General features: G+C 40.2%; 1 protein-coding gene across 2 annotated transcripts in view; it reads right to left on the bottom strand.

The window, feature by feature from the left end:
• Positions 1–12,455, bottom strand: part of HGD (homogentisate 1,2-dioxygenase) — a 42,358-nt gene that overhangs the window by 17,326 nt on the left and 12,577 nt on the right. For both annotated transcript variants that reach the window (XM_070466027.1, XM_020911428.2), the window contains exons 5-6: positions 1,702–1,761; positions 11–102 (exon numbers count right to left, since the gene is read on the bottom strand). In XM_070466027.1, coding sequence (XP_070322128.1) covers positions 11–102; positions 1,702–1,761 — 152 coding nt within the window. The remainder of the gene's footprint in view (positions 1–10; positions 103–1,701; positions 1,762–12,455) is intronic.

Here is a 12,455-nt window from a genome sequence, read left to right on the forward strand (position 1 = left end):
GAGCACTTACCTATTCCCCATGGAGGTGTTACAGAGGAAAATGTGGACAGCAAGCCCATTGTTAGACCTGATGTCTCCAGCTCCACACAAGGTATGCAGGCCCTGGGAAAGATCCGCAAAAGAGGGAAGGGTGAATGCAGCCAGCCCTCCCCCAGGTCCCTGAGAATCAGAGGCAAGTTCTACTAGGGTCTTCCCTTTGGGACCAGGCTGCCTATGGGGAGCCTTTTATGTTTTGTAGATGTCAGTCCACCCTCATTGCTAGGCATGGCCCTAGATCTGGATTGTCTTAATGGCTCCATCTGAATTGATCTTAGAGAACATCAATTCATCACTTGATGTTTTATCAGTGTAGTGCTTAAGATCACCCTGAAATAGAGTTTCCTTTGGAGGTAAAATCAGGCCTCTAGGAAGCTTGGGGAGGAAGGTTGCAGCATTAGGGCCCAATGAATGAACCTCAGATAACACGTCACTACCTGGGCAACTGTGTGCTTAAAAATAGGGTCAACCCTACTCTTTCCAGAACAGGGTAGAGGAAAGTATTCTGACCAACTGTAATCCTCTCTGCTAATAACCCACAGTCCCAAAGACCTTAACGAGCCTTTCTGAAAGGAGGGAGCTCTGAATTATTCGTAATTCACCCAGGATGAGAGATTTCCTTTGGTATTTTAACTCATTTTGCAAGTTTGGGGCCTGTTTAGATGAGTCTTGCACAGGGCTTGGAGCATTTAATATGGATAAAGAATTTAATAGGATACAAACAGTTTGGCCTAAGTACCTGGACTCTTCCCTAAGTAAGCCAAGGACTGAGGTTGGTCTGTAGAACCCTCCCCCGGCTTCTTTGAGCCCCACCTCCTTATAGCTCCTGGCCTTTCCCCCACATACGCTTTCTCTGAGCACAGATGTTCCAATACTCGCAGCACCTGTAACTAACAAGCAGAACTTCTAATCTTCATTGTACTAACTGAAGTTGCCACCCTGAGTTGATGCTATTCTAATCTAGGGATCCATATTGGAGAGTTCATGACCTTGGATGAGAAAAAAATGATATATGTATTTCTCTAACCTCTGACTGAAATTTATCATTTCCTTGAATTAATGTGAATGAATGTAAGCAAAAAACCCTAGTGGTTTTAGAAGTGCCTGTAACAGTATAGTTGTTTCAGATATCTCAAAATATTTATGCTTATATATTTAATAACCATAGTTATTAGATCTTTTCATAGATCTTGTGATTTAGTGCATTAAAAAGGCAGCATATATATTACTCTAAAGCAAGCCAAATTTGTTATTTGAATATTTTTATCATTGTATTTCAATATAATTGGCTACTTTGTAATTTTATGTAATTTATTTTATGCATTTAAAAACATAGGCTTCCAGACTTATCAAAGAAGTCCCTGGAACAAAAAAGCTCAGAACCCCTGTTGTAGCCAAGAACAAAGAAACCTGAAGTTGGTAAATGCTGAATTTCCACTGGCTGTTTGGAGATGTAAATAATTCACGAGTGCCCTTTGGTGTCAGGGGCCATATGGTGCTGGTAAGTAAGACATCCCTTGGCCAGCCTGGAAGGCAGAGGCAGGTGGTGCTGTCTGCTTCCTGACTCCAAGGCTGCTTCTGCTTGGCATCCAGCCTGAAAATGGCTGTATTGCCCACCATGGGAGAGAAGAGAGTGGTGGGCAGGTGTGGATAGTATGGACTTACATTCACGAAGTCCACTTTCTCCTGAGAGGCTTTTGGAATCTCAAATGGTTTCCATCGCAGCTGGAAAAAAAAAACACACAGACACATACAGGAAAGTTATTTCAAAAGGGGAAACCATTGACTTTCTAAAGAAATCGCATAAAAAAGGACAGCTGCTCCCTCTGTGAGGCTGTGACGACTTGTGATTTTGCTGTTTTCAATTTAATAATTATCCATCATTTCCTTAAAGGGGCTCAGTCGGGTTTTGTGTGGGTATGCAGGGTGGGTGGGTGTGTGTGAGTGTGTGTGTGTGTGTGTGTGTGTGTGTGTGTGTGAGAGAACATTTAACCTTTATGTATACATACTGTCTTCATTCCTTAGCATTTTAAATTACAAAAATATAGAAAAATCACTGTTTCCTATTTCAGAAACTATTTCTTTTAACATTTTGCTCAGGCACATCATTGAGTTTTGACTGATGCTGCTCTTTGTGCTATTTATAATCAGCTCCCTTTCCTGGTGTGGCAGCCTCAGTATGTGGGCTCCTGACACTGCAGGGGAAGGTTCTAGTTCTTACTTCCAGCCCTTGGAGTTTTGAATTATTTCTTTGAGAGAAAGGAAAAATTGAGATTGCCTTTAGTAAGTGCAGTACCAGGTTCAGTTTCTTCACCAACCCTGTGCTTGTCCCCAGGCTGCCTGACAGTGCAGTTTAAATCACAACAATCTTTAATTTAATAATGAAATGATCTAAGCAAGTGGGAAATAAAATCAGCAGGTCTGAGCTCTACTAGAAGTATCAGCCCAGCACTTATTAATCAACTTGGCAGCAGGCCTGACCCAGGCAGGCTGGCAGCTGATAGCCCCAGGAGCCTCAGGACATCTCAGGGAGGGACCTGCACCCAAAGGGCCAGCTCCATTGGCTGCAGTGCCTGGTCAACGCAAGCCAGGCTGGCCCTCCAGCAGGTCTTGGGGTTCAGCTCATTCTGTAGTCCAGAGAGGCAGCCGGAGGAAACAGCAAAAAGGCGGCTCTGGGATGATCCTGGCTCTCTGATGCACACAGTCAGACAACAGCCTTTACTTCTTAAAGGCAAAGCAGGATTGTCACATTCTAGGGCTACCTTAAAAGAATGTAAGACATTGATTTGAAAAACATTGAAATCATGCTTCAGAAAGAAGGAAAAGTCTTAATTCCACTAAAGATGACATTTCATGGAGGAGTTGTGGGACCTGAGAGCAAGAATCAAGGAAAGGGTTTCTCCTCTCAGACTCTATTGGCATTTTGTGTCAGATAATTCTTTGTTGTGGGGGCTGTCCTGTGCACTGTAGGATGTCTACCAGTATCCCTGACCTCTGCTCACTGGATGCTGATAGCACTCCCCCAGTTGTAACAGCCCCAAATGTCTCCAGACATCGTCAAATGTCACTAGGGGACAAACTTTCCCTGGTCGAGCACCATGGACATAGGAGGATAGTCCCCCGACATCAGCCAGGGCCAAAGCTAAGTGCCGCTGGCTTACTGAGGGGGGTTTTGGTCTACCACAAACCGTTATGTGCTGCTCTCTCTTTAGTAGCAACATGGAAGTAGCAGCATCCAGGAAGATTGCCTGGAAGATCATACAACCTAGAATCCTGACCCTAAGAAAAGTCATCATTCTAGATTTCCCAGTGGAAAGAATTTACTATACTTGGCATATCACAAACAATAATAAAGACCCCAAGGCGGTTCTGATAAACCCAAAATCCAGAAGAAGAAGTGAGTTTTGGGTCTTCTTCAGGCAAGAGTTTTGGTGCAATATCATGTTGAATGTGGGGAGGCAAATTTGAGGAGAGGATAAACAGGAAGAGGCCCTGGAGTAGAGGGTGGAAACATCTACTAAACGCGGATGTTCAGACTAACTGCATGCTGTGGAGCAGAAACTCTCTGATACAAGGCCAGCCCAAGGGCACTGTGCACTGGGCTGACCCAGGAGACATGGGTTCTGTTGCTCCCTCTGTTCCTATTTATTCTGTGACTTCTGAAAAGTCATTTCATTCTTATTAACTAATTTAAGTCTATAAATTTTTAACAGTTTATTTTATTCATACTGTATATTATTGCTAAAGAGCCCCCCGCCATGGAATGCAATTATTAACATTTCAAAGACAATGAAATCCATTGGAGCATCCAATACAATATCTTGACTATTGCAGATATTAATATATTTGTACTGAATGATAGAATGAACGAGCAAATATAAGACACTGAGAACATTACTAATATCTCAAAGAACAAGACTAAAGCAAATTTGTGAGACTTTTGGAAGTCCAGTAACATTCAGGCAATAGCTAGTAAATTGAAAATTATTTCTGAACGTCCTAAAATTGTTTCTAAAATATAAGTCAATTCTTTATACATGTGAAAACCCACAGTTTTTCTATATCCTTTCTGATTTTCTGTTCAGTTCTATCAACTCTTGAGAGGTGTTGGTGTTTCCCACTATAATGGTGGATTTAATCTATTTCTCTTTTCAATTCTATCAATACTTTACATATTTTGCAACTGTGTTCTGCAAATTCTACTAGAAAATAAAGTTTTGCTTAGTATAAGTGAGGTGGTCAAAAATAACTTGAAAAGCATCTTCAACAGAGACTGAAGTTAGAAGTAAAAATTCTTTCAATTTATCAAAGGAGAAAGAGAATCCGTGGTAACATTTAATGATCAGGATTCGAAATTTGTGCTCAGGGATGTAAATGAAACTAGAGAATTGGACTCAGTATTTCTAAAGTCAGAAGATTGGGAGATATACTGGATGATCTGAGTATCACCTCCCACAGTTGGTTTCTTTGCTTCATTGAGAGTCCCTCCAAAGTTGCGCTGGTCGCAACTAAATTGTATGAGTTGGATACTCTCAACAACATTGGTGGATTAGAGGTAAACATATTGCTAGAAGTTGGTAATATCTATTCAAGAATTTGGAAGTTCCTTGTAGATGCAGTTGTGATCACAATGTACAAACAATTGTTAACAACAGCTATGGCTAGGTGAGGTTCAGGGTAATTCACTACTGAGAATTTCAGCCCAGACTAGAAGAGATAGGGGAGGGAGATAAAATAAAACAGTGGCTCAGTAAGTTCTTTGGAAAACCTAGAATTTGAGGGAAATGGCAGCATAATTTACATGGCAAGAAATCAGGCTTTGGGTGACTCATTGGAGATCTTAGAGGTAATAAGTAAGAGTATGGGTAAAGAAGATTTAAATCACTGTACTTTGTTTAGACTTCTTTTTTTTTAAATGGTTTAGACTTTTAAAAGTCTTTCATGAGAAGCTGAAAAAAGATGAGCTAGCATTGTATTTAGATGACACTTGTTCATGGACAGAAACCTGGATAGTTGGCCTTGCCCTTGAGTGTAAAGCTAAGGGCTTTATACCCTTTACTCAGCACCCAGCACAGAGCAAGGAACATAGTGGTCACTCAACAAATAGTTGTTGGATGACGTTTAATTCTCACAACAACCTTCTAGGGCTCCCATAATTTAATTATTATCTCTATTTTATAGTGACAAAACTAATAGTTTAGAACAGTTAAATTTCCTTTACTCAAAACTGACGCTAACACTCTCAACCTCCTTTAGTAATCTAAACCCTGAGCCCTTTAATCTCAGCTGTCTTGATCTGCTTCCAAAACCATTCATGATGTCCATGGCTCCTGAACCCAGGTTTTGGCTCCTTTTAATGGCCTTGTACTTGGTCTTCTAATCTGGGCCCTTACCTACTGCTCCTCCAGGGCTGAGTTGCCTTGTCCTAGTCTAACTCCTGGGACCCAAATCCTGCTAAGGTCGTTCAAGGTCAGCATTCCTGTCCAATCCCTATATATTCACTTATTCAAATGATTTACTATCCCTCTCCACATGCCAGGTTTTGTGCTAGGTACCAGAGGTGAACATGATAGTCTCTGCCCTTGGGGAAAGAGAAGACCCTGCAATATGGGCACATTATGATAGAAAAACAAGGAAATGGGTAACTGGAAATGAGGAATGTTCCCTCAGGAATAATTCCTGGTGCAGGGCATATTTAACATTCTTACACATGAACAATAAAAGACACACACAATAGAATAATCTGGTTTTCAGATAGCTCCAACATCTTTTCCAAGGAATTAAATGTAAGTTGATGGAGACGTACTGTAAAAAGAGCCAGCATGCTGTCTAAAAGGGTTGAACAGGGCAATGTGCACTGCGGTGTTGGCAAACGTCAGTGAATGCATTTAGAGAAATGCAATCTAGTCTATTTATAGGACAATGGGATTGGAGCTATCAGGGAGATTCTTCAACAAATACTTGTGATTATACTGTCTGGAAGAAGGCATATGCTGGGTACTTCAGGTTGTAAAAAAATGAGGGAGACATAGCTCTTACTCTCAAATACTCTGAGAAAAATATTGGAAGAGTTCAGTGAAGAAAGTAGTATTTAAGAAGAAAATAAAAGTGAAAGTCGCTCAGTCGTGTCCCACTGTTTGCGACCCCATGGACTATACCGTCCATGGAATTCTCCAGGCCAGAATACTGGAGTGGGTAGCCTTTCCCTTCTCCAGGGGATCATCCCAACCCAGGGATCAAACCCAGGTCTCCTGCATTGTGGGCAGGTTCTTTACCAGCTGAGCCTCAAAGGAGTTTTAAATTATGGGTGAAATTTGGATGGGTGGATACTTGTGAGTGAAGTAGGGAAAATTCTAGGTAAATGGAAGAGCATAAGGCACCCAGGCAGGAAAATTTAGACTATTTTCCTAGGATGGTGAAAGTTCCAGGTTGGCTGATGGACATGGAAGAGTGAGGTGTTCGAAAGGTTCAATAGTGAACTACCTGTCTTGGGAGTCTGCATTTGATTGGCTGGGCAGTGAGAGAGAGGTAATAGCAGGATTTAAGGATTTCTGAGTAATAATTTGGTAAGCTGAGTCTGGCAGTAAGGTGTAGGAAAGGGTGGGAAGACACATGGATCAGTTAGGAGGCCCTTTTAACAGTCAGTTAAGAGGAAGTGAAGTCCAAATCACATGGTGTTAAGAAAAGAAAGGAGAGTATAGATACCAAAGACATCTTGGGAGCAATTCTATGCCAATGTTCCTTAAAGTGTGGTCTAGAGCCAATCTGAACGGAAATCATCTGGAGAGAATCCTGTGTATCATCCCAGACCTACTGAATTAGAATCTCTGGGGTGGGGGAGTCTGGGGAATCTACATCTTCAACAAGTCACCTTGGTAACTTTTATGTAGGTGGGAATCATCATCTTATAAACATGGCACATAATTCAATGTAAAGGGAGAGAGATATTTTCATGATGACTCCAGGGAGTGGCTGGGCAGTGGGTGGTGGCGGGGTAAAAGCAGGTTGAGTGTGAAAGAGTCGGTTGTGTCATTAACCAATCTATAAAGCCTGAGAGAAAGAAAAGTCGGGCTGCGACTATGATGTCTTCAGTATGGATCCTGTTGAGGTGGGACATACTCATGGCAATGTCCCATATGGGGTTTGGAGTTGGGAGAGAGATTTGTAAAACATATTGTAGAGAGGTAACAGTTAATGTCATGGAAATGAATGATGTTTGTTAGATTTTAAAATGTAAAATATGGGAGATGTGGAAGATAGTGAGAGGAAGATGAAGAAGATGATAGAGTGTAAATGAGGTTCCATAGTGAAGGTAGAATGGCTTCCAAATCTGACTGTTGGGACTGACTTCCTGAAATATGGCCTACAAGTTATACCAAGTTTTGGGCTGGAATTATGTTGGGTGAAGTTAAATTTCTGCCTGCAGAGATGTATATATGTGGGGAATTTGGGGGATAGGTAGGAAATGAAGTGGGCTAGAAAAACCCTCTGCTGCTCAAGGAATTCCTCTTCTTAGTTCACCAAAGCTGGATATTTCTTATCAACAGCAATTAACCATTTGCTTCTAAGGCAAAGAGGGTCCAATAAAGTGGGAATCACTAATTGATAATTGGAAAGAAAATGGAGGAAGCAGAGGGTGAACTGAGTTGAACTGTTTTCTCCTCAAAATTCCTATGTGTGAGTCCAAACCCCTACTACCTTAGAATATAACCACAGTGGGAGATAGGGTCTTTATGGAAGTGATTAAGTTAAAATGAGGCTGTTGGGGTGGCTCCTGACCGACCTACTGTGTCCTTATAAAAAGAGAAAATTCACACAGAGACATTCAGAAGGAAGACGACGTGAAGACACAGGGAGAAGGCAGACAACTACAAGTCAGTTGAGAGGCCTCAGAAGAAACCCAGCTGCTGACACCTTGATCTCAGACATCTTGCCTCTACAGCTGTGAGAAAACAAAGATTTATTGGTTAAGCCACCCAGTCTGTGGTACTTTGTAAAGGCAGTTATGCCTTTACAGTTATGATGTTGTCAGTCCCTTGCAAACGAATAAAGAGGGGAGGAGCCGATGTGGAGGATAAGAAAGAGAAGAAAAGAAGATAAGAAAGACAAGAAGGAAGAGGAAAGGAGCAGCAGGAGAGTAAGCACTTCTCTCTCTCCCGAGAGGGTGATGGACACAAGGAAGAGACAAGAAAGTATTTCAGGACGTTGGAGATGGCCTATTTGGCAGGTTTACATGATGTCATAGAACACAGGAAAGGACAGAGATCCAGGAAGAAAAGAGGCAAGTCAATTATTCCAGGTTTGGGGATATTGAGGAGAAAAGGGTTGTGTTTAGCCATGGATGATTTATAATAATAAAAATAGAAACAATCTAATTATCTGAAAATAAAGGAGTTATCTCATAAACATGTACTGGATAATTATGCCACATGAAAAACTATCTATACTCAAAGAGTTTGAAAAGACATGGGACAAAGCATAAAATATGATGTTTCCGTTAAAAAAAACAGAATGTAAAATTGTATTAGAGCATGACTGTGTGTGCGTGCTAAGTCACTAAGTCTTGTCTGACTATGTGACCCTATGGACTGTAGCCCGCCAGGCTCCTCTGTCCGTGGGATTCTCCAGGCAAGAATACTGGAGTGGGTTGCCATGCCCTCCTCCAGGGAATCTTCCGAAACCAGAGATTGAACCTATGTCCTTTGCATTGCAGGCAGATTCTTTACCACTGAGCCACCAGGGAAGCCCTTCTGTGCTATACAGATTGACGTTATTATTTATGTATTTTATGTATAGTAATTTGTATCTGTTAATCTCAAATTCCTAATTTATTCCCCATCCCACTTGTTTTCTAAATCTGTGAGTCAGTTTTTGGCCGTGATGCATGTTTTCCAGGATCTTAGTTCCTCGACCAGGGATCAAACCTGAACCTTAGCAGTGAAAGCATGGAGTCCTAACCACTGGACCACTAGAGAATTCCCTGTTTCTGTTTGGTAAATAAGTTCATTTGTATTACAGTTTAGATTACACATGTAAGTAGTATAATAATCTCTTCTAAGTGAAGTTAGACAGAGAAAGACAACATCATATACTTTTTAAAAAACATCATTAATTTAAGAGTTTTCATAGCCTCTTTTCTGTCCCTTACCTGATCCCTACAGAAAATTCTGCTTCGCTCATTCCCACTCCTTCAATCCTTGAACTTCAGTCTCACCATGTAAATCAATGTTTTGTGCATGTGTGTGTGTGCATGTGCTGTGAAAAGTGGATATGGACCTACTCTGACATTTTCTGGTGGTGCAAGGTAGGGAGAGGCAGAGGCAAGCCAGGTACTTGTGGTCCAGGCCTGAGTTGCTTGGGAAAGATAAGAGCTCGGAAAAGTGGTATGAGAGGGTTGGAGTCCAGGGAAAATTGGGGAAAGAGGATTTTAAAAAGTGTTGCTGTGGGTCATATACTGGATGCTCTTTAGTGTTTTCAGGAGGAGCAAATGAAGATTAGGATTATTTTTGATTACTTTTGGTCTCTGGCTGCATGAGACTTCAGATCCTATTTATTTACATACATGTGCAAAGAAGAAGACTGGAAAGAAAGAAACCAAAACATTGGAAGTACTTAACTCTGCACTGGTATGATTATTAGGCACTGACATTCTATGTAAGTTTTGAATAGAACATGACTTAATAGTAAGGGGCTATTATTGTTGTTTAAAGAAAATACACATAGTAGTAGTTTCAATAGAGTGATCTGGGCAGGTTGTATCGCAAAAGGTTAGGAGTGAATAGAGGTGATAAAGTGGGCTTAGATTACTTTCTCAAGGAGTCACTATGAATAGGAATGACAGGCAAAAGCTTAAAGAGGCAGGAAATCCAAGACATTTTTGGTGGGGGGGGGGGGGGGGTTTAGAATAGTGAAACCTGAAGAGTGACAAATTAGACATCAAACACTCTGTAAGGATATTGTTTTGAAATAGTTATGATAATTTGTGTGTCCTGGAGGCAGAGGGAGTTTTATGATGTGATCTTTTAGTAGCTTTGAAGTATTTCTCACTTGGTCCAAATAATACTGGTTGAGATCTAATAGGCAATTTCCTCAGCTGAGGCTTAACTGGGTCAATAGACTGATTTTCCAACAGTCAAGACATTAGGGCTAGGGCTATAGTGATAACAAAGATAAACTTTACAGGACTCTGACTGGTAAAGAGGAACACTGATTCAGGAATGCTAATTGAAATCGGTAAACTTACAGTTAAATTGGATGTATATTTGTTTGTTAAATTCTGGAATTCCAGAAGTTAGAGGAAGGTGCACAATGCACAAAATTGGGTATATTTCTTATGTGAGATATTAATGGTTTGGACTTATGTCCACAGCTGAATCTAAATATAGTCAAAGCTTGCATTAATTCTTAGGTGATTAATTAAATATACACTAAAAGAAAATGAAGGCTTGGAGGACATCATTTCCAATCTTCCTGGGAGGGAATCACAGATGATGGTGATGATAGCATATCCCAAAATGCTCCCTTGGAGGAAACATTAAGTAACTGTCATGTCTTCAAATACTCAGAGATGACTAATACAGGGAGTTGGTGACGCTGATGAAGCATTGGGCTGGGTCTGTGATGGGTAAAGACATACCTACTGTACAGGTTTCAGCTGAGAAGACTGTCAGATGGATACCTAAAAATAATTTTCTCAGACTTTCTCAGTGAGAGTCTGCAGTACATATTTGAAAGAGGTTGTGGGGGGTGGGGGGGTGATGAATGCAGATTGATATGGTTAATTAATGAAGCATAAAATTGGAAAGAGATATTAACTTGTCAAGAAGGTGTAAACAAAAAGACAAAAGGATAAATTTTTCAAGAACAGCCAGGGTGTGTATCAGGACAGAGGGAGCAGGGTGGCAGGTGTAGATTACAGAGTTGGAGGAGGATAAACCATCACGTTGATGGAACTGGTGTCCAACCCGAAGTACGATTGAATTCTGGGGCACATCTGTCCCCATTTGTGTGAGCACAGAGTCAAAAATGAGCAGGAGAAATATTGAAGAAGAAACGCATTTGGAGAAATGCACTATGGAGAAAGTGTTTGAAGGAATTAAGAACAGGAGGGAGGTAACAAGTTTGAGGAGAAATGCAAAGCAAGGAAATGAGGAAGGAGAGGAAGAAACAAGTGTGTACTGAGGATCTCCTAGAAACAAGCAGAAACTCTCAATGCATCTATTTGGACGCCTCTGGATTAACTCAGGCTTTTAAATGCAGTTTCCTTATTAGCAGATACATACCACTACATATAAAATAGATAAACAGCAAGGTCCTACTGTATAGTACAGGGAACTATATTCAATATTCTATAATAAAACATAATGGAAATGAATATGAAAAAGTCTATATCTATAAATAAATCACTTGGCTGTACAATAGAAACTAATACATTATAAATCAACTGTACTTCAATTAAATTTTTAAAAATGCAGTTTCCTCAGATTTCTCTCTCAGAATGTGTGTGTGCCAACTACTTATGAAATAATGAATTAACATGCACAACTGATGTACTTGACTCTCACCTATGGTGGGAGACTTCCATTTTCTACTTTGCTAATTTCTATATCATTTAAGTTTTTATAAATATATATTACTCTTATAATAAGACAAAATCAGAAAAATTCTATCAGAATGAGGTTAGCTTCCATAGAAAAGCCACTTGTACCCCAAATAATCATTATGAAGGGTTGCACTCATGTTAAATAAAATGTATCATAATAGTCATAGAGATAAAAATACAATACAATAAAAGGATATTACTGAGCATATTACACATCACACACATTTTCCTTAAAGATTAGGTTTAAAGCTTCACCCTCACCCCACAAAAACTGACATGTTTGACCCCACTGTTGCCCACACAGCCACATCTAAGATGATGTACATAGATTATCGCGTCTTAGATAACTGTGTGAATGACATTAGCAGCAGGCACAGTGGAACTCCCCTCTTCACCCCATGTACCATGGCTAAAAGTTATCTTAAGGGTCCCATGATTTAATTCCCAAATATCTGCCTACGGATTTTGCCTGTAATCCTTCTTTTAATTAATGCTCAATGGTTTTCAAATTTAGCTCAATGGTTCTCAAATTTAATGTACATAAGAATTACCATACAGAGTAGCACACACAAAACCATGTATCTTATACTTAATGGGGAGTTAAGGGATTTTTCAGAGATGATTTGGTTTGAACTTGTTTTCCTTGCTGATTTAACAGCCACCTTGTCCCTTTGTATAATATGAAATTTGGCTCCACTTGAGAGAACTATCAGAAACTTAATTGGGGATTCTCTTTGCTGAACAAGAAAAGAATTAGAAAACTTACTGTGCTTCAATTACCTTCTCAACTTTCCAAAACAAATATCCAATAAATGCT

This window comes from Odocoileus virginianus, chromosome 4, assembly GCF_023699985.2.
Source record: "Odocoileus virginianus isolate 20LAN1187 ecotype Illinois chromosome 4, Ovbor_1.2, whole genome shotgun sequence".
Taxonomy (NCBI): domain Eukaryota; kingdom Metazoa; phylum Chordata; class Mammalia; order Artiodactyla; family Cervidae; genus Odocoileus; species Odocoileus virginianus.